The 27,130-nt window shown below is 45.1% G+C and overlaps 2 protein-coding genes across 3 annotated transcripts in view; one reads left to right on the forward strand and one right to left on the reverse strand.

Annotated features, from left to right (window-relative positions):
- Positions 1-118: 118 nt before the first annotated feature.
- On the forward strand, positions 119-9,120 carry LOC106606256 (protein-lysine N-methyltransferase EEF2KMT-like). The gene is given in 9 exon segments (XM_045715903.2): positions 119-472; positions 616-678; positions 802-882; positions 1,083-1,184; positions 1,812-1,925; positions 1,928-1,947; positions 2,741-2,991; positions 4,068-4,217; positions 8,763-9,120. Coding segments are annotated over 9 exon segments (1,008 nt in total). The 5' UTR covers positions 119-346; the 3' UTR covers positions 8,864-9,120.
- LOC106594383 (chitobiosyldiphosphodolichol beta-mannosyltransferase) overlaps positions 9,087-27,130 on the reverse strand; it is a 32,172-nt gene continuing 14,128 nt past the window's right edge. For both annotated transcript variants that reach the window (XM_045715902.2, XM_045715901.2), the window contains 2 exons: positions 10,321-10,396; positions 9,087-10,077 (listed from right to left, as the gene is read on the reverse strand). In XM_045715902.2, the coding sequence (XP_045571858.1) occupies positions 9,940-10,077; positions 10,321-10,396 (214 nt within the window). In that variant the 3' untranslated portion in view covers positions 9,087-9,939. The remainder of the gene's footprint in view (positions 10,078-10,320; positions 10,397-27,130) is intronic.

The raw sequence follows: 27,130 nt of genomic DNA on the forward strand, positions 1-27,130 counted from the left end.
CACAGACAGGGGAGTGGTCTCAAACAGTGGACTTTTATCAGTTTCAAGGGTTGCACTGAGAACAGTAGGCCCACAGATACAGGCTTTATTGGGAAATAAAATACAGCTCTCATCTCATTGTAAAGGTTTTCTAATTTGTACTTTCTTAAAAAAAAGATCTATCCCTTATCACGTCGCTGTCTGTCATGATTATACTACATTGACCATCAGGCATTGCGACAGAAGGAGTGCTTCTTGGGTAAAAAGGAAGACAACAAACTCAGGGAAACACGTGGCCAGCCTGTGGTTTAGTGTAATTCAATTCTCGGGAATTATACCACTGTAATATTGGTTGAAAATTAACGAAATGTATCTGTCTAAGGATCAGACCGACAAAACCAAAGTCACTTGCATGAGGAATAGAGCAGATGTTATATATAACTTTAAAGTCTCCTTTTTCACTATGGGTCAACTGTCCAATTTCCCATGGAATGTAAGTAGCGGGGCTGCTTGCATGTTGTACTATGTACTGTCTGTAGGGTCCGCATCATAAATGTAATAATAAAACAAAAAAAATGTTTAGGAATAGTAAGACATGAATACAGTAATAACATAATGTGTTGTTGTTTTCTACAGCTCCTTGAAAGGGAGCTCGAGAACGACAGCTCATCAGAAATTATTCTAGATATTCTAAAGCAGGTATTGCCTAACTGTCAAAGCATATTTTTTATGTCACACCTATTTAGTTAAAGATATAGAAACAGTACATTGGATTTTGAGTTGGAAACCACACTAACAATGACTATTGTCACCTGTTTACAGACATGCCTTCATCCACTGTGCTGTAAACATCCTCCCTCAGTTAGATACAGGAGACTGTTTCTGTCTCAGCTCATCAAAACGGTGGGTTCTTTTATCTGATATAGTTTTGTCTGGTATCATTCTGTCAGAACATAGTTCACTATCATACATTAACTGGTGCATTTAAAAAGGCAATTCTTACAAATTTCACATTAATCCAATACAATAAAGTATAACTGTATTGTCCATTTTGTTTAACGCGAACAACGGTAATGTGATGCTTCTCTTCCCTGTGTGTGCAGCATGAAGCCAGTGAGAGTGAGCCCCTGGATGAGCTCTATGATGCACTGGGTGAAGTCCTGGGGGTAGAGGAGGGGACAGAGTGCTACAAGAGCTATTTACTGGTAATACACACACCTTTCAAAACACCCCACTGTATTCAACAGAAACTGTATTCTACACCACACTGTATTAAACAGAGACTGTATTCAACAGAAACTGTATTCTACACCACACTGTATTAAACAGAGACAGTATTCTACACCACACTGTATTAAACAGAGACTGTATTCAACAGAAACTGTATTCTACACCACACTGTATTAAACAGAGACTGTATTCAACAGAAACTGTATTCTACACCACACTGTATTAAACAGAGACTGTATTCAACAGAAACTGTATTCTACACCACACTGTATTAAACAGAGACTGTATTCTACACCCCACTGTATTAAACAGAAACTGTATTCTACACCACACTGTATTAAACAGAGACTGTATTCAACAGAAACTGTTTTCTACATTTGATCATTTATCCAGAGCAACTTCCAGTAGTGAGAGCATACATTTTTTCATACTGGTCCCCTTGGGAATTGAACCCACAACCATGGCGTTGCAAGCGCCAAGCTCTACCAGCTGAGACACACGGGTCCTCTATTTTATTCTTTAAAATAATACAATTATTACTAATTTAAGGATTACTTTAATTAAATATGAATTTTATATTTACTGTGTGTGTGTGTGTGTAGCCGTGTGGAGAAGCAGTGAGTCTATCAGAGAGTACAGCTGTGATCTCTGAAGGAACTACAGGCCTGGTCACATGGGAGGCTGCTCTTTACCTAGCTGAATGGGCTCTGGAGAACACACACACGTCTTCACAGACAGGTTGGTACACTACTGTGTGTGTTATGTCATTGTGTTCTGTCTACAACTCATGCTGTTGTTACCACTCATCATCTCAATCTGGTGTGTAATGTGAGTGTCCTCTCCCTGTGTGTGTGTGTGTGTGTGTGTGTGTGTGTGTGTGTGTGTGTGTGTGTGTGTGTGTGTGTGTGTGTGTGTGTGTGTGTGTGTGTGTGTCCTGTCTCTGCTCTCCTCCTACAGGACAGTCCTAGAGCTGGGCAGTGGTGTAGGGTTGACTGGTATAGCAGTGTGTTAGTCCTGTCTCTGCTCTCTCCTCCTACAGGACAGTCCTAGAGCTGGGCAGTGGTGTAGGGTTGACTGGTATAGCAGTGTGTTAGTCCTGTCTCTGCTCTCTCCTCCTACAGGACAGTCCTAGAGCTGGGCAGTGGTGTAGGGTTGACTGGTATAGCAGTGTGTTAGTCCTGTCTCTGCTCTCTCCTCCTACAGGACAGTCCTAGAGCTGGGCAGTGGTGTAGGGTTGACTGGTATAGCAGTGTGTTAGTCCTGTCTCTGCTCTCTCCTCCTACAGGACAGTCCTAGAGCTGGGCAGTGGTGTAGGGTTGACTGGTATAGCAGTGTGTTAGTCCTGTCTCTGCTCTCTCCTCCTACAGGACAGTCCTAGAGCTGGGCAGTGGTGTAGGGTTGACTGGTATAGCAGTGTGTTAGTCCTGTCTCTGCTCTCTCCTCCTACAGGACAGTCCTAAAGCTGGGCAGTGGTGTAGGGTTGACTGGTATAGCAGTGTGTGAGTCCTGTCTCTGCTCTCTCCTCCTACAGGACAGTCCTAGAGCTGGGCAGTGGTGTAGGGTTGACTGGTATAGCAGTGTGTAGGTCCTGCTATCCCTCCAGCTACGTGTTCAGTGACTGTCACCTCAGCGTTCTACATAGACTGAGGGACAACATCCAGCTCAATGGGCTGGACAACCAGAACTCTCCCAGAGTGTGTGTGAGTGTGGAGCATCTGGAGTGGGAGCAGGTGACAGAGAAGCAGCTGAGAGAGATCGGAGCCACCACGGTCATCGCTGCAGGTAGGAACATGGTCTGGCTCTCTTCTTTAAAGGCAATGTTCCCTCTGTCGCGGAGACTTCACAATAAACACTGCATATGTCAACTCAGTCAGAAATGACCTTTACAGTTACCTGGCTAACTAATTGATCCAGCTTTCTGGAACAGCCCCCAGGTGCTGGTGAGGTATCAAATGTGTTTCCTAATTCTATTGTTGTTGGCTGACACATGTCCTGTTGTTTCCTAATTCTATTGTTGTTGGCTGACACATGTCCTGTTGTTTCCTAATTCTATTGTTGTTGGCTGACATGTCCTGTTGTTTCCTAATTCTATTGTTGTTGGCTGACATGTCCTGTTGTTTCCTAATTCTATTGTTGTTGGCTGACACATGTCCTGTTGTTTCCTAATTCTATTGTTGTTGGCTGACATGTCCTGTTGTTTCCTAATTCTATTGTTGTTGGCTGACACATGTCCTGTTGTTTCCTAATTCTATTGTTGTTGGCTGACACATGTCCTGTTGTTTCCTAATTCTATTGTTGTTGGCTGACATGTCCTGTTGTTTCCTAATTCTATTGTTGTTGGCTGACACATGTCCTGTTGTTTCCTAATTCTATTGTTGTTGGCTGACACATGTCCTGTTGTTTCCTAATTCTATTGTTGTTGGCTGACACATATCCTGTTGTTTCCTAATTCTATTGTTGTTGGCTGACACATGTCCTGTTGTTTCCTAATTCTATTGTTGTTGGCTGACACATGTCCTGTTGTTTTCTAATTCTATTGTTGTTGGCTGACATGTCCTGTTGTTTCCTAATTCTATTGTTGTTGGCTGACACATATCCTGTTGTTTCCTAATTCTATTGTTGTTGGCTGACATGTCCTGTTGTTTCCTAATTCTATTGTTGTTGGCTGACACATGTCCTGTTGTTTCCTAATTCTATTGTTGTTGGCTGACATGTCCTGTTGTTTCCTAATTCTATTGTTGTTGGCTGACACATGTCCTGTTGTTTCCTAATTCTATTGTTGTTGGCTGACACATATCCTGTTGTTTCCTAATTCTATTGTTGTTGGCTGACATGTCCTGTTGTTTCCTTTGTTATAGACGTAGTTTACGATCCAGATATCATTGGCTGTCTGGTGAAGGTTCTCTCTAAGATCCTGAGGTGTTCGGCCAATGGCAGCCCTCCTGACGTCTACATCTCCTCCACCATCAGAAACCCCGACACATATAACAGTTTTAAACACCAGCTAGGTCAGTACTAAACCTAGAGCTTTGAGAGAACTAATGAAAAGATCTTTACAAGTTAAATGTATTATTACTAGTAAACCAACTACTTCAAAGAGCAGCTAAGTGAGGAGACTATCCAACCCATAGATACTGTAGAGGATGAATCTCAATAGTCTTCAAGTGGACTCGTCACCTTGTATGCTGGGCTACAGTAAAGTTGTTTGTGACAACTGATGTAAAAAGGGCTTTATAAATACATGTGGTTGATCTAGTCCATCTCCACTGTTCTGGGGAGATCTAATCCTATAGCCTTGGATGAATTCCTTTCCAGATGGATCTATAATTATACACATCTGAAACTGGTGGATCTATAATTATACACATCTGAAACTGGTGGATCTATAATTATACACATCTGAAACTGGTGGATCTATAATTATACACATCTGAAACTGATGGATCTATAATTATACACATCTGAAACTGGTGGATCTATAATTATACACATCTGAAACTGGTGGATCTATAATTATACACATCTGAAACTGATGGAGCTATAATTATACACATCTGAAACTGATGGAGCTATAATTATATACATCTGAAACTGATAGATCTATAATTATACACATCTGAAACTGGTGGATCTATAATTATACACATCTGAAACTAATGGAGCTATAATTATACACATCTGAAACTGATGGATCTATAATTATACACATCTGAAACTGATAGATCTATAATTATACACATCTGAAACTGGTGGATCTATAATTATACACATCTGAAACTGGTGGATCTATAATTATACACATCTGAAACTGGTGGATCTATAATTATACACATCTGAAACGAATGGATCTATAATTATACACATCTGAAACTGGTGGATCTATAATAATACACATCTGAAACTGGTGGATCTTTCCAGATGGATCTATAATTATACACATCTGAAACTGATGGAGCTATAATTATACACATCTGAAACTGATGGATCTATAATTATACACATCTGAAACTGGTGGATCTATAATTATACACATCTGAAACTGATGGATCTATAATTATACACATCTGAAACTGGTGGATCTATAATTATACACATCTGAAACTGATGGAGCTATAATTATACACATCTGAAACTGGTGGAGCTATAATTATACACATCTGAAACTGATGGAGCTATAATTATACACATCTGAAACTGATGGAGCTATAATTATACACATCTGAAACTGGTGGATCTATAATTATACACATCTGAAACTAATGGATCTGTAATTATACACATCTGAAACTGGTGGATCTATAATTATACACATCTGAAACTAATGGATCTATAATTATACACATCTGAAACTGGTGGATCTATAATTATACACATCTGAAACTGATGGATCTATAATTATACACATCTGAAACTAATGGAGCTATAATTATACACATCTGAAACTGATGGATCTATAATTATACACATCTGAAACTGATGGATCTATAATTATACACATCTGAAACTGGTGGATCTATAATTATACACATCTGAAACTGGTGGATCTATAATTATACACATCTGAAACTGGTGGATCTATAATTATACACATCTGAAACTGATGGATCTATAATTATACACATCTGAAACTGAGGGATCTATAATTATACACATCTGAAACTAATGGATCTATAATTATACACATCTGAAACTGGTGGATCTATAATTATACACATCTGAAACTGATGGATCTATAATTATACACATCTGAAACTGGTGGATCTATAATTATACACATCTGAAACTGATGGAGCTATAATTATACACATCTGAAACTGGTGGAGCTATAATTATACACATCTGAAACTGATGGAGCTATAATTATACACATCTGAAACTGATGGAGCTATAATTATACACATCTGAAACTGGTGGATCTATAATTATACACATCTGAAACTAATGGATCTGTAATTATACACATCTGAAACTGGTGGATCTATAATTATACACATCTGAAACTAATGGATCTATAATTATACACATCTGAAACTGGTGGATCTATAATTATACACATCTGAAACTGATGGAGCTATAATTATACACATCTGAAACTAATGGAGCTATAATTATACACATCTGAAACTGATGGATCTATAATTATACACATCTGAAACTGATGGATCTATAATTATACACATCTGAAACTGGTGGATCTATAATTATACACATCTGAAACTGGTGGATCTATAATTATACACATCTGAAACTGGTGGATCTATAATTATACACATCTGAAACTGATGGATCTATAATTATACACATCTGAAACTGAGGGATCTATAATTATACACATCTGAAACTGATGGATCTATAATTATACACATCTGAAACTGATGGAGCTATAATTATACACATCTGAAACTGATGGATCTATAATTATACACATCTGAAACTAATGGATCTATAATTATACACATCTGAAACTGATGGAGCTATAATTATACACATCTGAAACTGATGGATCTATAATTATACACATCTGAAACTAATGGATCTATAATTATACACATCTGAAACTGATGGAGCTATAATTATACACATCTGAAACTGATGGATCTATAATTATACACATCTGAAACTGATGGATCTATAATTATACACATCTGAAACTGATGGATCTATAATTATACACATCTGAAACTGATGGATCTATAATTATACACATCTGAAACTGGTGGATCTATAATTATACACATCTGAAACTGGTGGATCTATAATTATACACATCTGAAACTGATAGATCTATAATTATACACATCTGAAACTGGTGGATCTATAATTATACACATCTGAAACGAATGGATCTATAATTATACACATCTGAAACTGGTGGATCTATAATAATACACATCTGAAACTGGTGGATCTTTCCAGATGGATCTATAATTATACACATCTGAAACTGATGGAGCTATAATTATACACATTTGAAACTGATGGATCTATAATTATACACATCTGAAACTGGTGGATCTATAATTATACACATCTGAAACTGATGGATCTATAATTATACACATCTGAAACTGGTGGATCTATAATTATACACATCTGAAACTGATGGAGCTATAATTATACACATCTGAAACTGATGGAGCTATAATTATACACATCTGAAACTGATGGAGCTATAATTATACACATCTGAAACTGATGGAGCTATAATTATACACATCTGAAACTGGTGGATCTATAATTATACACATCTGAAACTAATGGATCTATAATTATACACATCTGAAACTGGTGGATCTATAATTATACACATCTGAAACTAATGGATCTATAATTATACACATCTGAAACTGGTGGATCTATAATTATACACATCTGAAACTGATGGATCTATAATTATACACATCTGAAACTAATGGAGCTATAATTATACACATCTGAAACTGATGGATCTATAATTATACACATCTGAAACTGATGGATCTATAATTATACACATCTGAAACTGGTGGATCTATAATTATACACATCTGAAACTGGTGGATCTATAATTATACACATCTGAAACTGGTGGATCTATAATTATACACATCTGAAACTGATGGATCTATAATTATACACATCTGAAACTGAGGGATCTATAATTATACACATCTGAAACTAATGGATCTATAATTATACACATCTGAAACTGATGGAGCTATAATTATACACATCTGAAACTGATGGATCTATAATTATACACATCTGAAACTAATGGATCTATAATTATACACATCTGAAACTGATGGATCTATAATTATACACATCTGAAACTGATGGATCTATAATTATACACATCTGAAACTAATGGATCTATAATCATACACATCTGAAACTGATGGATCTATAATTATACACATCTGAAACTGATGGATCTATAATTATACACATCTGAAACTGATGGATCTATAATTATACACATCTGAAACTAATGGATCTATAATCATACACATCTGAAACTGATGGATCTATAATTATACACATCTGAAACTGATGGAGCTATAATTATACACATCTGAAACTGATGGATCTATAATTATACACATCTGAAACTGATGGATCTATAATTATACACATCTGAAACTGATGGATCTATAATTATACACATCTGAAACTGATGGATCTATAATTATACACATCTGAAACTGGTGGATCTATAATTATACACATCTGAAACTGGTGGATCTATAATTATACACATCTGAAACTGGTGGATCTATAATTATACACATCTGAAACTGGTGGATCTATAATTATACACATCTGAAACTGATGGATCTATAATTATACACATCTGAAACTGAGGGATCTATAATTATACACATCTGAAACTAATGGATCTATAATTATACACATCTGAAACTGATGGAGCTATAATTATACACATCTGAAACTGATGGATCTATAATTATACACATCTGAAACTAATGGATCTATAATTATACACATCTGAAACTAATGCATCTTTTCCAAATGAAATAAAATAAATTCTCCTTTGTTTTTGTCTCCCACAGAAAGTTCTGGAATCCAACATGAGGTCATGACAGGACCAATGACACATGTGTTCTTTTACAACAGACAAGCCACCATAGAGATGATCAAACTCTACATATAATATCTGCATCCCAAATGGCATCTTATTCCCATTGTAAGTGCACTACTTTTGACCAGGGTCCATAAGGCTTGTGGTGAAAAGGTGTGCACTACATAGTGATTTTAGGGTGCACTACTTTTGAACAGGGTCCATAGGACTGTGGTCAAAAGTAGTGCACTACATAGGGAATTTAGGGTGCCATTTGGGATATACACAATATAACACCAAGCCAAAACCAGACGTATTACTGTGTAATAAAGTCTTTATTTACATCAATATTTACATTGTGGAAAATATCCCATTTATACATTCAAGTGTTGTTTAAGAGGGGAATCAAAACGGCCTGGAATGAAGAGATCCACAGGAGGAGAGAGCAGAGGAAAGACTAGCCTGATGTAACAGTCGCTCTTTCCGACAGGTCCTCAAAGTGGACCATGTGGCAGTTGGTAGCAGGTAGCCTAGCGGTTCAGAGCAGGTAGCCTAGCGGTTCAGAGCAGGTAGCCTAGCGGTTCAGAGCAGGTAGCCTAGCGGTTCAGAGCAGGCAGCCTAGCGGTTCAGAGCAGGCAGCCTAGCGGTTCAGAGCAGGCAGCCTAGCGGTTCAGAGCAGGTAGCCTAGCGGTTCAGAGCAGGTAGCCTAGCGGTTCAGAGCAGGTAGCCCAGCAGTTCAGAGCAGGCAGCCTAGCGGTTAAGAGCAGGTAGCCTAGCGGTTCAGAGCAGGCAGCCTAGCGGTTCAGAGCAGGCAGCCTAGCGGTTCAGAGCAGGCAGCCTAGCGGTTCAGAGCAGGCAGCCTAGCGGTTCAGAGCAGGTAGCCTAGCGGTTCAGAGCAGGTAGCCTAGCGGTTCAGAGCGTTGGGCCAGTAACCAAAAAGTCGCTGGTTTGAATCCCCGAGCAGACTAGGTGAAACATCTATGGATGTACCCTTGAACAAGGCACTTAACCCTAATTGCCCCTGTAAGTCGTTCTGGATAAGAGCGTCTGTTAAATGACTAAAATGTGAAAATGTTCAAGATTGGAGGTTCAAGAAGGGGGTTTGAGACAGAGCGAAGATGTAGAGGGGGTGAGTCAGCTGCTGTAAAGAGGTCTGTCTAACAGGGGAGTCAGGGTGCGGTGAGGAGAGGCAGGACATTCTGGTCCCAGTTCTGGTCCCACCGCTGCCCCCCACTGGCCCGGAGGTTCCTCCTGAACTGACCCAGTTTGCCCTCATCCTCACAGCCAGGGAAGTCCCACAGCAGAGACTGGAGACACACAACATAGGGACATGAACAGGTTTTATAAAACGGGTAGATTGGATCCTGGCTAAAACAGCATTCCAGCCAAGTGTATATCAGACCATATACCACTATCACAGGAACTGGTTACAGTAATAAGACAGCATGTACTTTAGAAAAGATGCCAGTTTACAGGATCATACCACTGGGTGATCTGGTATAAATCAGGGTTTTCTGTAGCTCAGCTGAAGAGTTATTATAGTACTGTACCTTGAGCTGTTCAGATAGTTCCTCAGAGTCTTTGAAGATCAACCCGTTCTCCTCATGCTTCACCAGCTCATGTAGACTACAGAAGAGAATAAAACAGGGTTAACAACAGACTGACAACACAGGAGAATATAACAGGGTTAACAACACAGGAGAATATAACAGGGTTAACAACACAGGAGAATATAACAGGGTTAACAACAGAGAGACTGACAACACAGGAGAATATAACAAAGTTAACAGAGAGACTGACAACACAGGAGAATATAACAGGGTTAACAACACAGGAGAATATAACAGGGTTAACAGAGAGACTAACAACACAGGAGAATATAACAGGGTTAACAACACAGGAGAATATAACAGGGTTAACAACACAGGAGAATATAACAGGGTTGACAACACAGGAGAATATAACAGAGTTAGATCCACATTAAACACAGCACAGGAAACTCAGTCCAAAACAGATCAGATCAGCACATAGCCTCTCTGAATGGGGGTAGAAGGTGACTGTTGACCCAGGGTTTAGAGTATTCCCTCAGCAGTAGAAGGTGACTGTTGACCCAGGGTTTAGAGTATTCCCTCAGCAGTAGAAGGTGACTGTTGACCCAGGGTTTAGAGTATTCCCTCAGCAGTAGAAGGTGACTGTTGACCCAGGGTTTAGAGTATTCCCTCAGCAGCAGTAGGTGACTGTTGACCCAGGGTTTAGAGTATTCCCTCAGCAGTAGAAGGTAACTGTTGACCCAGGGTTTAGAGTATTCCCTCAGCAGTAGAAGGTGACTGTTGACCCAGGGTTTAGAGTATTCCCTCAGCAGTAAAAGGTGACTGTTGACCCAGGGTTTAGAGTATTCCCTCAGCAGTAGAAGGTGACTGTTGACCCAGGGTTTAGAGTATTCCCTCAGCAGTAGAAGGTGACTGTTGACCCAGGGTTTAGAGTATTCCCTCAGCAGTAGAAGGTGACTGTTGACCCAGGGTTTAGAGTATTCCCTCAGCAGTAGAAGGTGACTGTTGACCCAGGGTTTAGAGTATTCCCTCAGCAGTAGGTGACTGTTGACCCAGGGTTTAGAGTATTCCCTCAGCAGTAGAAGGTGACTGTTGACCCAGGGTTTAGATTATTCCCTCAGCAGCAGTAGGTGACTGTTGACCCAGGGTTTAGAGTATTCCCTCAGCAGTAGAAGGTGACTGTTGACCCAGGGTTTAGAGTATTCCCTCAGCAGTAAAAGGTGACTGTTGACCCAGGGTTTAGAGTATTCCCTCAGCAGTAAAAGGTGACTGTTGACCCAGGGTTTAGAGTATTCCCTCAGCAGTAGAAGGTGACTGTTGACCCAGGGTTTAGAGTATTCCCTCAGCAGTAGGTGACTGTTGACCCAGGGTTTAGAGTATTCCCTCAGCAGTAAAAGGTGACTGTTGACCCAGGGTTTAGAGTATTCACTCAGCAGTAGAAGGTGACTGTTGACCCAGGGTTTAGAGTATTCCCTCAGCAGTAGAAGGTGACTGTTGACCCAGGGTTTAGAGTATTCCCTCAGCAGTAGGTGACTGTTGACCCAGGGTTTAGAGTATTCCCTCAGCAGTAAAAGGTGACTGTTGACCCAGGGTTTAGAGTATTCCCTCAGCAGTAGAAGGTGACTGTTGACCCAGGGTTTAGAGTATTCCCTCAGCAGTAGAAGGTGACTGTTGACCCAGGGTTTAGAGTATTCCCTCAGCAGTAGAAGGTGACTGTTGACCCAGGGTTTAGAGTATTCCCTCAGCAGTAAAAGGTGACTGTTGACCCAGGGTTTAGAGTATTCCCTCAGCAGTAGAAGGTGACTGTTGACCCAGGGTTTAGAGTATTCCCTCAGCAGTAGAAGGTGACTGTTGACCCAGGGTTTAGAGTGTTCCCTCAGCAGTAGAAGGTGACTGTTGACCCAGGGTTTAGAGTATTCAAACAGCAGTAGAAGGTGACTGTTGACCCAGGGTTTAGAGTATTCCCTCAGCAGTAGAAGGTGACTGTTGACCCAGGGTTTAGAGTATTCCCTCAGCAGTAGAGGTGACTGTTGACCCAGGGTTTAGAGTATTCCCTCAGCAGTAGAAGGTGACTGTTGACCCAGGGTCTAGAGTATTCCCTCAGCAGTAGAAGGTGACTGTTGACCCAGGGTTTAGAGTATTCCCTCAGCAGTAGAAGGTGACTGTTGACCCAGGGTTTAGAGTATTCCCTCAGCAGTAGGTGACTGTTGACCCAGGGTTTAGAGTATTCCCTCAGCAATAGAAGGTGACTGTTGACCCAGGGTTTAGAGTATTCCCTCAGCAGTAGAAGGTGACTGTTGACCCAGGGTTTAGAGTATTCCCTCAGCAGTAGAAGGTGACTGTGGACCCAGGGTTTCGAGTATTCCCTCAGCAGTAGAAGGTGACTGTTGACCCAGGGTTTAGAGTATTCCCTCAGCAGTAGAGGTGACTGTTGACCCAGGGTTTAGAGTATTCCCTCAGCAGTAGAAGGTGGCTGTTGACCCAGGGTTTAGAGTATTCCCTCAGCAGTAGAAGGTGACTGTTGACCCAGGGTTTAGAGTATTCCCTCAGCAGTAGGTGACTGTTGACCCAGGGTTTAGAGTATTCCCTCAGCAGTAGAAGGTGACTGTTGACCCAGGGTTTAGAGTATTCCCTCAGCAGTAGGTGACTGTTGACCCAGGGTTTAGAGTATTCCCTCAGCAGTAGAAGGTGACTGTTGACCCAGGGTTTAGAGTATTCCCTCAGCAGTAGGTGACTGTTGACCCAGGGTTTAGAGTATTCACTCAGCAGTAGAAGGTGACTGTTGACCCAGGGTTTAGAGTATTCCCTCAGCAGTAGAAGGTGACTGTTGACCCAGGGTTTAGAGTATTCCCTCAGCAGTAGGTGACTGTTGACCCAGGGTTTAGAGTATTCACTCAGCAGTAGAAGGTGACTGTTGACCCAGGGTTTAGAGTATTCCCTCAGCAGTAGAAGGTGACTGTTGACCCAGGGTTTAGAGTATTCACTCAGCAGTAGAAGGTGACTGTTGACCCAGGGTTTAGAGTATTCCCTCAGCAGTAGGTGACTGTTGACCCAGGGTTTAGAGTATTCACTCAGCAGTAGAAGGTGACTGTTGACCCAGGGTTTAGAGTATTCCCTCAGCAGTAGAAGGTGACTGTTGACCCAGGGTTTAGAGTATTCCCTCAGCAATAGAAGGTGACTGTTGACCCAGGGTTTAGAGTGTTCCCTCAGCAGTAGGTGACTGTTGACCCAGGGTTTAGAGTATTCCCTCAGCAATAGAAGGTGACTGTTGACCCAGGGTTTAGAGTGTTCCCTCAGCAGTAGAAGGTGACTGTTGACCCAGGGTTTAGAGTATTTCCTCAGCAGTAGGTGACTGTTGACCCAGGGTTTAGAGTATTCCCTCAGCAGTAGAAGGTGACTGTTGACCCAGGGTTTAGAGTATTCCCTCAGCAGTAGAAGGTGACTGTTGACCCAGGGTTTAGAGTGTTCCCTCAGCAGTAGGTGACTGTTGACCCAGGGTTTAGAGTATTCCCTCAGCAGTAGAAGGTGACTGTTGACCCAGGGTTTAGAGTATTCCCTCAGCAGTAGAGGTGACTGTTGACCCAGGGTTTAGAGTATTCCCTCAGCAGTAGAAGGTGACTGTTGACCCAGGGTTTAGAGTATTCCCTCAGCAGTAGGTGACTGTTGACCCAGGGTTTAGAGTATTCCCTCAGCAGCAGTAGGTGACTGTTGACCCAGGGTTTAGAGTATTCCCTCAGCAGTAGGTGACTGTTGACCCAGGGTTTAGAGTATTCCCTCAGCAGTAGAAGGTGACTGTTGACCCAGGGTTTAGAGTATTCCCTCAGCAGTAGAAGGTGACTGTTGACCCAGGGTTTAGAGTATTCCCTCAGCAGTAGGTGACTGTTGACCCAGGGTTTAGAGTATTCCCTCAGCAGTAGAAGGTGACTGTTGACCCAGGGTTTAGAGTATTCCCTCAGCAGTAGGTGACTGTTGACCCAGGGTTTAGAGTATTCCCTCAGCAGTAGAAGGTGACTGTTGACCCAGGGTTTAGAGTATTCCCTCAGCAGTAGGTGACTGTTGACCCAGGGTTTAGAGTATTCACTCAGCAGTAGAAGGTGACTGTTGACCCAGGGTTTAGAGTATTCCCTCAGCAGTAGGTGACTGTTGACCCAGGGTTTAGAGTATTCACTCAGCAGTAGAAGGTGACTGTTGACCCAGGGTTTAGAGTATTCCCTCAGCAGTAGAAGGTGACTGTTGACCCAGGGTTTAGAGTATTCCCTCAGCAATAGAAGGTGACTGTTGACCCAGGGTTTAGAGTGTTCCCTCAGCAGTAGGTGACTGTTGACCCAGGGTTTAGAGTATTCCCTCAGCAATAGAAGGTGACTGTTGACCCAGGGTTTAGAGTGTTCCCTCAGCAGTAGAAGGTGACTGTTGACCCAGGGTTTAGAGTATTTCCTCAGCAGTAGGTGACTGTTGACCCAGGGTTTAGAGTATTCCCTCAGCAGTAGAAGGTGACTGTTGACCCAGGGTTTAGAGTATTCCCTCAGCAGTAGAGGTGACTGTTGACCCAGGGTTTAGAGTATTCCCTCAGCAGTAGAAGGTGACTGTTGACCCAGGGTTTAGAGTATTCCCTCAGCAGTAGGTGACTGTTGACCCAGGGTTTAGAGTATTCCCTCAGCAGCAGTAGGTGACTGTTGACCCAGGGTTTAGAGTATTCCCTCAGCAGTAGGTGACTGTTGACCCAGGGTTTAGAGTATTCCCTCAGCAGTAGAAGGTGACTGTTGACCCAGGGTTTAGAGTATTCCCTCAGCAGTAGAAGGTGACTGTTGACCCAGGGTTTAGAGTATTCCCTCAGCAGTAGGTGACTGTTGACCCAGGGTTTAGAGTATTCCCTCAGCAATAGAAGGTGACTGTTGACCCAGGGTTTAGAGTGTTCCCTCAGCAGTAGGTGACTGTTGACCCAGGGTTTAGAGTATTCCCTCAGCAATAGAAGGTGACTGTTGACCCAGGGTTTAGAGTGTTCCCTCGCGGGGGACGGCCCGGGGAGCCTCAGCAGAGGTGACTGTTGACCCAGGGTTTAGAGTATTCCCTCAGCAGTAGAAGGTGACTGTTGACCCAGGGTTTAGAGTATTCCCTCAGCAGTAGAAGGTGACTGTTGACCCAGGGTTTAGAGTGTTCCCTCAGCAGTAGGTGACTGTTGACCCAGGGTTTAGAGTATTCCCTCAGCAGTAGAAGGTGACTGTTGACCCAGGGTTTAGAGTATTCCCTCAGCAGTAGAAGGTGACTGTTGACCCAGGGTTTAGAGTGTTCCCTCAGCAGTAGGTGACTGTTGACCCAGGGTTTAGAGTATTCCCTCAGCAGTAGAAGGTGACTGTTGACCCAGGGTTTAGAGTATTCCCTCAGCAGTAGAAGGTGACTGTTGACCCAGGGTTTAGAGTGTTCCCTCAGCAGTAGGTGACTGTTGACCCAGGGTTTAGAGTATTCCCTCAGCAGTAGGTGACTGTTGACCCAGGGTTTAGAGTATTCCCTCAGCAGTAGGTGACTGTTGACCCAGGGTTTAGAGTATTCCCTCAGCAGTAGAGGTGACTGTTGACGCAGGGTTTAGAGTATTCCCTCAGCAGTAGGTGACTGTTGACCCAGGGTTTAGACTATTCCCTCAGCAGTAGGTGACTGTTGACCCAGGGTTTAGAGTATTCCCTCAGCAGTAGGTGACTGTTGACCCAGGGTTTAGAGTATTCCCTCAGCAGTAGGTGACTGTTGACCCAGGGTTTAGACTATTCCCTCAGCAGTAGAGGTGACTGTTGACCCAGGGTTTAGAGTATTCACTCAGCAGTAGAAGGTGACTGTTGACCCAGGGTTTAGAGTATTCCCTCAGCAGTAGAAGGTGACTGTTGACCCAGGGTTTAGAGTATTCCCTCAGCAATAGAAGGTGACTGTTGACCCAGGGTTTAGAGTGTTCCCTCAGCAGTAGGTGACTGTTGACCCAGGGTTTAGAGTATTCCCTCAGCAATAGAAGGTGACTGTTGACCCAGGGTTTAGAGTGTTCCCTCAGCAGTAGAAGGTGACTGTTGACCCAGGGTTTAGAGTATTTCCTCAGCAGTAGGTGACTGTTGACCCAGGGTTTAGAGTATTCCCTCAGCAGTAGAAGGTGACTGTTGACCCAGGGTTTAGAGTATTCCCTCAGCAGTAGAGGTGACTGTTGACCCAGGGTTTAGAGTATTCCCTCAGCAGTAGAAGGTGACTGTTGACCCAGGGTTTAGAGTATTCCCTCAGCAGCAGTAGGTGACTGTTGACCCAGGGTTTAGAGTATTCCCTCAGCAGTAGGTGACTGTTGACCCAGGGTTTAGAGTATTCCCTCAGCAGTAGAAGGTGACTGTTGACCCAGGGTTTAGAGTATTCCCTCAGCAGTAGAAGGTGACTGTTGACCCAGGGTTTAGAGTATTCCCTCAGCAGTAGGTGACTGTTGACCCAGGGTTTAGAGTATTCCCTCAGCAGTAGGTGACTGTTGACCCAGGGTTTAGAGTATTCCCTCAGCAATAGAAGGTGACTGTTGACCCAGGGTTTAGAGTGTTCCCTCAGCAGTAGGTGACTGTTGACCCAGGGTTTAGAGTATTCCCTCAGCAATAGAAGGTGACTGTTGACCCAGGGTTTAGAGTGTTCCCTCAGCAGTAGAAGGTGACTGTTGACCCAGGGTTTAGAGTATTTCCTCAGCAGTAGGTGACTGTTGACCCAGGGTTTAGAGTATTCCCTCAGCAGTAGAAGGTGACTGTTGACCCAGGGTTTAGAGTATTCCCTCAGCAGTAGAAGGTGACTGTTGACCCAGGGTTTAGAGTGTTCCCTCAGCAGTAGGTGACTGTTGACCCAGGGTTTAGAGTATTCCCTCAGCAGTAGAAGGTGACTGTTGACCCAGGGTTTAGAGTATTCCCTCAGCAGTAGAGGTGACTGTTGACCCAGGGTTTAGAGTATTCCCTCAGCAGTAGAAGGTGACTGTTGACCCAGGGTTTAGAGTATTCCCTCAGCAGTAGGTGACTGTTGACCCAGGGTTTAGAGTATTCCCTCAGCAGCAGTAGGTGACTGTTGACCCAGGGTTTAGAGTATTCCCTCAGCAGTAGGTGACTGTTGACCCAGGGTTTAGAGTATTCCCTCAGCAGTAGAAGGTGACTGTTGACCCAGGGTTTAGAGTATTCCCTCAGCAGTAGAAGGTGACTGTTGACCCAGGGTTTAGAGTATTCCCTCAGCAGCAGTAGGTGACTGTTGACCCAGGGTTTAGAGTATTCCCTCAGCAGTAGGTGACTGTTGACCCAGGGTTTAGAGTATTCCCTCAGCAGTAGGTGACTGTTGACCCAGGGTTTAGAGTATTCCCTCAGCAGTAGGTGACTGTTGACCCAGGGTTTAGAGTATTCCCTCAGCAGTAGGTGACTGTTGACCCAGGGTTTAGAGTATTCCCTCAGCAGTAGAAGGTGACTGTTGACCCAGGGTTTAGAGTATTCCCTCAGCAGTAGGTGACTGTTGACCCAGGGTTTAGAGTATTCCCTCAGCAGTAAAGGTGACTGTTGACCCAGGGTTTAGTGTATTCCCTCAGCAGTAGAAGGTGACTGTTGACCCAGGGTTTAGAGTATTCCCTCAGCAGTAGAAGGTGACTGTTGACCCAGGGTTTAGAGTATTCAAACAGCAGTAGAAGGTGACTGTTGACCCAGGGTTTAGAGTATTCCCTCAGCAGTAGAAGGTGACTGTTGACCCAGGGTTTAGAGTATTCCCTCAGCAGTAGAAGGTGACTGTTGACCCAGGGTTTAGAGTGTTCCCTCAGCAGTAGGTGACTGTTGACCCAGGGTTTAGAGTATTCCCTCAGCAGTAGAAGGTGACTGTTGACCCAGGGTTTAGAGTATTCCCTCAGCAGTAGAAGGTGACTGTTGACCCAGGGTTTAGAGTGTTCCCTCAGCAGTAGGTGACTGTTGACCCAGGGTTTAGAGTATTCCCTCAGCAGTAGGTGACTGTTGACCCAGGGTTTAGAGTATTCCCTCAGCAGTAGGTGACTGTTGACCCAGGGTTTAGAGTATTCCCTCAGCAGTAGAGGTGACTGTTGACCCAGGGTTTAGAGTATTCCCTCAGCAGTAGGTGACTGTTGACCCAGGGTTTAGACTATTCCCTCAGCAGTAGGTGACTGTTGACCCAGGGTTTAGAGTATTCCCTCAGCAGTAGGTGACTGTTGACCCAGGGTTTAGAGTATTCCCTCAGCAGTAGGTGACTGTTGACCCAGGGTTTAGAGTATTCCCTCAGCAGTAGAGGTGACTGTTGACCCAGGGTTTAGAGTATTCCCTCAGCAGTAGGTGACTGTTGACCCAGGGTTTAGAGTATTCCCTCAGCAGTAAAGGTGACTGTTGACCCAGGGTTTAGAGTATTCCCTCAGCAGTAGGTGACTGTTGACCCAGGGTTTAGAGTATTCCCTCAGCAGTAGGTGACTGTTGACCCAGGGTTTAGAGTATTCCCTCAGCAGTAGGTGACTGTTGACCCAGGGTTTAGAGTATTCCCTCAGCAGTAGGTGACTGTTGACCCAGGGTTTAGAGTATTCCCTCAGCAGTAAAAGGTGACTGTTGACCCAGGGTTTAGAGTATTCCCTCAGCAGTAGGTGACTGTTGACCCAGGGTTTAGAGTATTCCCTCAGCAGTAGGTGACTGTTGACCCAGGGTTTAGAGTATTCCCTCAGCAGTAGGTGACTGTTGACCCAGGGTTTAGAGTATTCCCTCAGCAGTAGGTGACTGTTGACCCAGGGTTTAGAGTATTCCCTCAGCAGTAGGTGACTGTTGACCCAGGGTTTAGACTATTCCCTCAGCAGTAGAGGTGACTGTTGACCCAGGGTTTAGAGTATTCCCTCAGCAGTAGGTGACTGTTGACCCAGGGTTTAGAGTATTCCCTCAGCAGTAAAGGTGACTGTTGACCCAGGGTTTAGAGTATTCCCTCAGCAGTAGGTGACTGTTGACCCAGGGTTTAGAGTATTCCCTCAGCAGTAGGTGACTGTTGACCCAGGGTTTAGAGTATTCCCTCAGCAGTAGGTGACTGTTGACCCAGGGTTTAGAGTATTCCCTCAGCAGTAGGTGACTGTTGACCCAGGGTTTAGAGTATTCCCTCAGCAGTAAAAGGTGACTGTTGACCCAGGGTTTAGAGTATTCCCTCAGCAGTAGGTGACTGTTGACCCAGGGTTTAGAGTATTCCCTCAGCAGTAGGTGACTGTTGACCCAGGGTTTAGAGTATTCCCTCAGCAGTAGAAGGTGACTGTTGACCCAGGGTTTAGAGTATTCCCTCAGCAGTAGGTGACTGTTGACCCAGGGTTTAGAGTATTCCCTCAGCAGTAGAAGGTGACTGTTGACCCAGGGTTTAGAGTATTCCCTCAGCAGTAGGTGACTGTTGACCCAGGGTTTAGAGTATTCCCTCAGCAGTAGGTGACTGTTGACCCAGGGTTTAGAGTATTCCCTCAGCAGTAAAGGTGACTGTTGACCCAGGGTTTAGAGTATTCCCTCAGCAGTAGGTGACTGTTGACCCAGGGTTTAGAGTATTCCCTCAGCAGTAGGTGACTGTTGACCCAGGGTTTAGAGTATTCCCTCAGCAGTAGGTGACTGTTGACCCAGGGTTTAGAGTATTCCCTCAGCAGTAGGTGACTGTTGACCCAGGGTTTAGAGTATTCCCTCAGCAGTAAAAGGTGACTGTTGACCCAGGGTTTAGAGTATTCCCTCAGCAGTAGGTGACTGTTGACCCAGGGTTTAGAGTATTCCCTCAGCAGTAGGTGACTGTTGACCCAGGGTTTAGAGTATTCCCTCAGCAGTAGGTGACTGTTGACCCAGGGTTTAGTGTGTTCCCTCAGCAGTAGGTGACTGTTGACCCAGGGTTTAGAGTATTCCCTCAGCAGTAGAAGGTGACTGTTGACCCAGGGTTTTGAGTGTTCCCTCAGCAGTAAAGGTGACTGTTGACCCAGGGTTTAGAGTATTCCCTCAGCAGTAGAAGGTGACTGTTGACCCAGGGTTTAGAGTATTCCCTCAGCAGTAGAAGGTGACTGTTGACCCAGGGTTTAGAGTATTCCCTCAGCAGTAGGTGACTGTTGACCCAGGGTTTAGAGTATTCCCTCAGCAGTAGGTGACTGTTGACCCAGGGTTTAGAGTATTCCCTCAGCAATAGAAGGTGACTGTTGACCCAGGGTTTAGAGTGTTCCCTCAGCAGTAGGTGACTGTTGACCCAGGGTTTAGAGTATTCCCTCAGCAATAGAAGGTGACTGTTGACCCAGGGTTTAGAGTGTTCCCTCAGCAGTAGAAGGTGACTGTTGACCCAGGGTTTAGAGTATTTCCTCAGCAGTAGGTGACTGTTGACCCAGGGTTTAGAGTATTCCCTCAGCAGTAGAAGGTGACTGTTGACCCAGGGTTTAGAGTATTCCCTCAGCAGTAGAAGGTGACTGTTGACCCAGGGTTTAGAGTGTTCCCTCAGCAGTAGGTGACTGTTGACCCAGGGTTTAGAGTATTCCCTCAGCAGTAGAAGGTGACTGTTGACCCAGGGTTTAGAGTATTCCCTCAGCAGTAGAGGTGACTGTTGACCCAGGGTTTAGAGTATTCCCTCAGCAGTAGAAGGTGACTGTTGACCCAGGGTTTAGAGTATTCCCTCAGCAGTAGGTGACTGTTGACCCAGGGTTTAGAGTATTCCCTCAGCAGCAGTAGGTGACTGTTGACCCAGGGTTTAGAGTATTCCCTCAGCAGTAGGTGACTGTTGACCCAGGGTTTAGAGTATTCCCTCAGCAGTAGAAGGTGACTGTTGACCCAGGGTTTAGAGTATTCCCTCAGCAGTAGAAGGTGACTGTTGACCCAGGGTTTAGAGTATTCCCTCAGCAGCAGTAGGTGACTGTTGACCCAGGGTTTAGAGTATTCCCTCAGCAGTAGGTGACTGTTGACCCAGGGTTTAGAGTATTCCCTCAGCAGTAGGTGACTGTTGACCCAGGGTTTAGAGTATTCCCTCAGCAGTAGGTGACTGTTGACCCAGGGTTTAGAGTATTCCCTCAGCAGTAGGTGACTGTTGACCCAGGGTTTAGAGTATTCCCTCAGCAGTAGAAGGTGACTGTTGACCCAGGGTTTAGAGTATTCCCTCAGCAGTAGGTGACTGTTGACCCAGGGTTTAGAGTATTCCCTCAGCAGTAAAGGTGACTGTTGACCCAGGGTTTAGTGTATTCCCTCAGCAGTAGAAGGTGACTGTTGACCCAGGGTTTAGAGTATTCCCTCAGCAGTAGAAGGTGACTGTTGACCCAGGGTTTAGAGTATTCAAACAGCAGTAGAAGGTGACTGTTGACCCAGGGTTTAGAGTATTCCCTCAGCAGTAGAAGGTGACTGTTGACCCAGGGTTTAGAGTATTCCCTCAGCAGTAGAAGGTGACTGTTGACCCAGGGTTTAGAGTGTTCCCTCAGCAGTAGGTGACTGTTGACCCAGGGTTTAGAGTATTCCCTCAGCAGTAGAAGGTGACTGTTGACCCAGGGTTTAGAGTATTCCCTCAGCAGTAGAAGGTGACTGTTGACCCAGGGTTTAGAGTGTTCCCTCAGCAGTAGGTGACTGTTGACCCAGGGTTTAGAGTATTCCCTCAGCAGTAGGTGACTGTTGACCCAGGGTTTAGAGTATTCCCTCAGCAGTAGGTGACTGTTGACCCAGGGTTTAGAGTATTCCCTCAGCAGTAGAGGTGACTGTTGACCCAGGGTTTAGAGTATTCCCTCAGCAGTAGGTGACTGTTGACCCAGGGTTTAGACTATTCCCTCAGCAGTAGGTGACTGTTGACCCAGGGTTTAGAGTATTCCCTCAGCAGTAGGTGACTGTTGACCCAGGGTTTAGAGTATTCCCTCAGCAGTAGGTGACTGTTGACCCAGGGTTTAGAGTATTCCCTCAGCAGTAGAGGTGACTGTTGACCCAGGGTTTAGAGTATTCCCTCAGCAGTAGGTGACTGTTGACCCAGGGTTTAGAGTATTCCCTCAGCAGTAAAGGTGACTGTTGACCCAGGGTTTAGAGTATTCCCTCAGCAGTAGGTGACTGTTGACCCAGGGTTTAGAGTATTCCCTCAGCAGTAGGTGACTGTTGACCCAGGGTTTAGAGTATTCCCTCAGCAGTAGGTGACTGTTGACCCAGGGTTTAGAGTATTCCCTCAGCAGTAGGTGACTGTTGACCCAGGGTTTAGAGTATTCCCTCAGCAGTAAAAGGTGACTGTTGACCCAGGGTTTAGAGTATTCCCTCAGCAGTAGGTGACTGTTGACCCAGGGTTTAGAGTATTCCCTCAGCAGTAGGTGACTGTTGACCCAGGGTTTAGAGTATTCCCTCAGCAGTAGGTGACTGTTGACCCAGGGTTTAGAGTATTCCCTCAGCAGTAGGTGACTGTTGACCCAGGGTTTAGACTATTCCCTCAGCAGTAGAGGTGACTGTTGACCCAGGGTTTAGAGTATTCCCTCAGCAGTAGGTGACTGTTGACCCAGGGTTTAGAGTATTCCCTCAGCAGTAAAGGTGACTGTTGACCCAGGGTTTAGAGTATTCCCTCAGCAGTAGGTGACTGTTGACCCAGGGTTTAGAGTATTCCCTCAGCAGTAGGTGACTGTTGACCCAGGGTTTAGAGTATTCCCTCAGCAGTAGGTGACTGTTGACCCAGGGTTTAGAGTATTCCCTCAGCAGTAGGTGACTGTTGACCCAGGGTTTAGAGTATTCCCTCAGCAGTAAAAGGTGACTGTTGACCCAGGGTTTAGAGTATTCCCTCAGCAGTAGGTGACTGTTGACCCAGGGTTTAGAGTATTCCCTCAGCAGTAGGTGACTGTTGACCCAGGGTTTAGAGTATTCCCTCAGCAGTAGAAGGTGACTGTTGACCCAGGGTTTAGAGTATTCCCTCAGCAGTAGGTGACTGTTGACCCAGGGTTTAGAGTATTCCCTCAGCAGTAGAAGGTGACTGTTGACCCAGGGTTTAGAGTATTCCCTCAGCAGTAGGTGACTGTTGACCCAGGGTTTAGAGTATTCCCTCAGCAGTAGGTGACTGTTGACCCAGGGTTTAGAGTATTCCCTCAGCAGTAAAGGTGACTGTTGACCCAGGGTTTAGAGTATTCCCTCAGCAGTAGGTGACTGTTGACCCAGGGTTTAGAGTATTCCCTCAGCAGTAGGTGACTGTTGACCCAGGGTTTAGAGTATTCCCTCAGCAGTAGGTGACTGTTGACCCAGGGTTTAGAGTATTCCCTCAGCAGTAGGTGACTGTTGACCCAGGGTTTAGAGTATTCCCTCAGCAGTAAAAGGTGACTGTTGACCCAGGGTTTAGAGTATTCCCTCAGCAGTAGGTGACTGTTGACCCAGGGTTTAGAGTATTCCCTCAGCAGTAGGTGACTGTTGACCCAGGGTTTAGAGTATTCCCTCAGCAGTAGGTGACTGTTGACCCAGGGTTTAGTGTGTTCCCTCAGCAGTAGGTGACTGTTGACCCAGGGTTTAGAGTATTCCCTCAGCAGTAGAAGGTGACTGTTGACCCAGGGTTTTGAGTGTTCCCTCAGCAGTAAAGGTGACTGTTGACCCAGGGTTTAGAGTATTCCCTCAGCAGTAGAAGGTGACTGTTGACCCAGGGTTTAGAGTATTCCCTCAGCAGTAGAAGGTGACTGTTGACCCAGGGTTTAGAGTATTCCCTCAGCAGTAGGTGACTGTTGACCCAGGGTTTAGAGTATTCCCTCAGCAGTAGGTGACTGTTGACCCAGGGTTTAGAGTATTCCCTCAGCAATAGAAGGTGACTGTTGACCCAGGGTTTAGAGTGTTCCCTCAGCAGTAGGTGACTGTTGACCCAGGGTTTAGAGTATTCCCTCAGCAATAGAAGGTGACTGTTGACCCAGGGTTTAGAGTGTTCCCTCAGCAGTAGAAGGTGACTGTTGACCCAGGGTTTAGAGTATTTCCTCAGCAGTAGGTGACTGTTGACCCAGGGTTTAGAGTATTCCCTCAGCAGTAGAAGGTGACTGTTGACCCAGGGTTTAGAGTATTCCCTCAGCAGTAGAAGGTGACTGTTGACCCAGGGTTTAGAGTGTTCCCTCAGCAGTAGGTGACTGTTGACCCAGGGTTTAGAGTATTCCCTCAGCAGTAGAAGGTGACTGTTGACCCAGGGTTTAGAGTATTCCCTCAGCAGTAGAGGTGACTGTTGACCCAGGGTTTAGAGTATTCCCTCAGCAGTAGAAGGTGACTGTTGACCCAGGGTTTAGAGTATTCCCTCAGCAGTAGGTGACTGTTGACCCAGGGTTTAGAGTATTCCCTCAGCAGCAGTAGGTGACTGTTGACCCAGGGTTTAGAGTATTCCCTCAGCAGTAGGTGACTGTTGACCCAGGGTTTAGAGTATTCCCTCAGCAGTAGAAGGTGACTGTTGACCCAGGGTTTAGAGTATTCCCTCAGCAGTAGAAGGTGACTGTTGACCCAGGGTTTAGAGTATTCCCTCAGCAGCAGTAGGTGACTGTTGACCCAGGGTTTAGAGTATTCCCTCAGCAGTAGGTGACTGTTGACCCAGGGTTTAGAGTATTCCCTCAGCAGTAGGTGACTGTTGACCCAGGGTTTAGAGTATTCCCTCAGCAGTAGGTGACTGTTGACCCAGGGTTTAGAGTATTCCCTCAGCAGTAGGTGACTGTTGACCCAGGGTTTAGAGTATTCCCTCAGCAGTAGAAGGTGACTGTTGACCCAGGGTTTAGAGTATTCCCTCAGCAGTAGGTGACTGTTGACCCAGGGTTTAGAGTATTCCCTCAGCAGTAAAGGTGACTGTTGACCCAGGGTTTAGTGTATTCCCTCAGCAGTAGAAGGTGACTGTTGACCCAGGGTTTAGAGTATTCCCTCAGCAGTAGAAGGTGACTGTTGACCCAGGGTTTAGAGTATTCAAACAGCAGTAGAAGGTGACTGTTGACCCAGGGTTTAGAGTATTCCCTCAGCAGTAGAAGGTGACTGTTGACCCAGGGTTTAGAGTATTCCCTCAGCAGTAGAAGGTGACTGTTGACCCAGGGTTTAGAGTGTTCCCTCAGCAGTAGGTGACTGTTGACCCAGGGTTTAGAGTATTCCCTCAGCAGTAGAAGGTGACTGTTGACCCAGGGTTTAGAGTATTCCCTCAGCAGTAGAAGGTGACTGTTGACCCAGGGTTTAGAGTGTTCCCTCAGCAGTAGGTGACTGTTGACCCAGGGTTTAGAGTATTCCCTCAGCAGTAGGTGACTGTTGACCCAGGGTTTAGAGTATTCCCTCAGCAGTAGGTGACTGTTGACCCAGGGTTTAGAGTATTCCCTCAGCAGTAGAGGTGACTGTTGACCCAGGGTTTAGAGTATTCCCTCAGCAGTAGGTGACTGTTGACCCAGGGTTTAGACTATTCCCTCAGCAGTAGGTGACTGTTGACCCAGGGTTTAGAGTATTCCCTCAGCAGTAGGTGACTGTTGACCCAGGGTTTAGAGTATTCCCTCAGCAGTAGGTGACTGTTGACCCAGGGTTTAGAGTATTCCCTCAGCAGTAGAGGTGACTGTTGACCCAGGGTTTAGAGTATTCCCTCAGCAGTAGGTGACTGTTGACCCAGGGTTTAGAGTATTCCCTCAGCAGTAAAGGTGACTGTTGACCCAGGGTTTAGAGTATTCCCTCAGCAGTAGGTGACTGTTGACCCAGGGTTTAGAGTATTCCCTCAGCAGTAGGTGACTGTTGACCCAGGGTTTAGAGTATTCCCTCAGCAGTAGGTGACTGTTGACCCAGGGTTTAGAGTATTCCCTCAGCAGTAGGTGACTGTTGACCCAGGGTTTAGAGTATTCCCTCAGCAGTAAAAGGTGACTGTTGACCCAGGGTTTAGAGTATTCCCTCAGCAGTAGGTGACTGTTGACCCAGGGTTTAGAGTATTCCCTCAGCAGTAGGTGACTGTTGACCCAGGGTTTAGAGTATTCCCTCAGCAGTAGGTGACTGTTGACCCAGGGTTTAGAGTATTCCCTCAGCAGTAGGTGACTGTTGACCCAGGGTTTAGACTATTCCCTCAGCAGTAGAGGTGACTGTTGACCCAGGGTTTAGAGTATTCCCTCAGCAGTAGGTGACTGTTGACCCAGGGTTTAGAGTATTCCCTCAGCAGTAAAGGTGACTGTTGACCCAGGGTTTAGAGTATTCCCTCAGCAGTAGGTGACTGTTGACCCAGGGTTTAGAGTATTCCCTCAGCAGTAGGTGACTGTTGACCCAGGGTTTAGAGTATTCCCTCAGCAGTAGGTGACTGTTGACCCAGGGTTTAGAGTATTCCCTCAGCAGTAGGTGACTGTTGACCCAGGGTTTAGAGTATTCCCTCAGCAGTAAAAGGTGACTGTTGACCCAGGGTTTAGAGTATTCCCTCAGCAGTAGGTGACTGTTGACCCAGGGTTTAGAGTATTCCCTCAGCAGTAGGTGACTGTTGACCCAGGGTTTAGAGTATTCCCTCAGCAGTAGAAGGTGACTGTTGACCCAGGGTTTAGAGTATTCCCTCAGCAGTAGGTGACTGTTGACCCAGGGTTTAGAGTATTCCCTCAGCAGTAGAAGGTGACTGTTGACCCAGGGTTTAGAGTATTCCCTCAGCAGTAGGTGACTGTTGACCCAGGGTTTAGAGTATTCCCTCAGCAGTAGGTGACTGTTGACCCAGGGTTTAGAGTATTCCCTCAGCAGTAAAGGTGACTGTTGACCCAGGGTTTAGAGTATTCCCTCAGCAGTAGGTGACTGTTGACCCAGGGTTTAGAGTATTCCCTCAGCAGTAGGTGACTGTTGACCCAGGGTTTAGAGTATTCCCTCAGCAGTAGGTGACTGTTGACCCAGGGTTTAGAGTATTCCCTCAGCAGTAGGTGACTGTTGAC

Source organism: Salmo salar, chromosome 03 (assembly GCF_965601325.2).
Source record: "Salmo salar chromosome 03, fSalSal1, whole genome shotgun sequence".
NCBI lineage: Eukaryota > Metazoa > Chordata > Actinopteri > Salmoniformes > Salmonidae > Salmo > Salmo salar.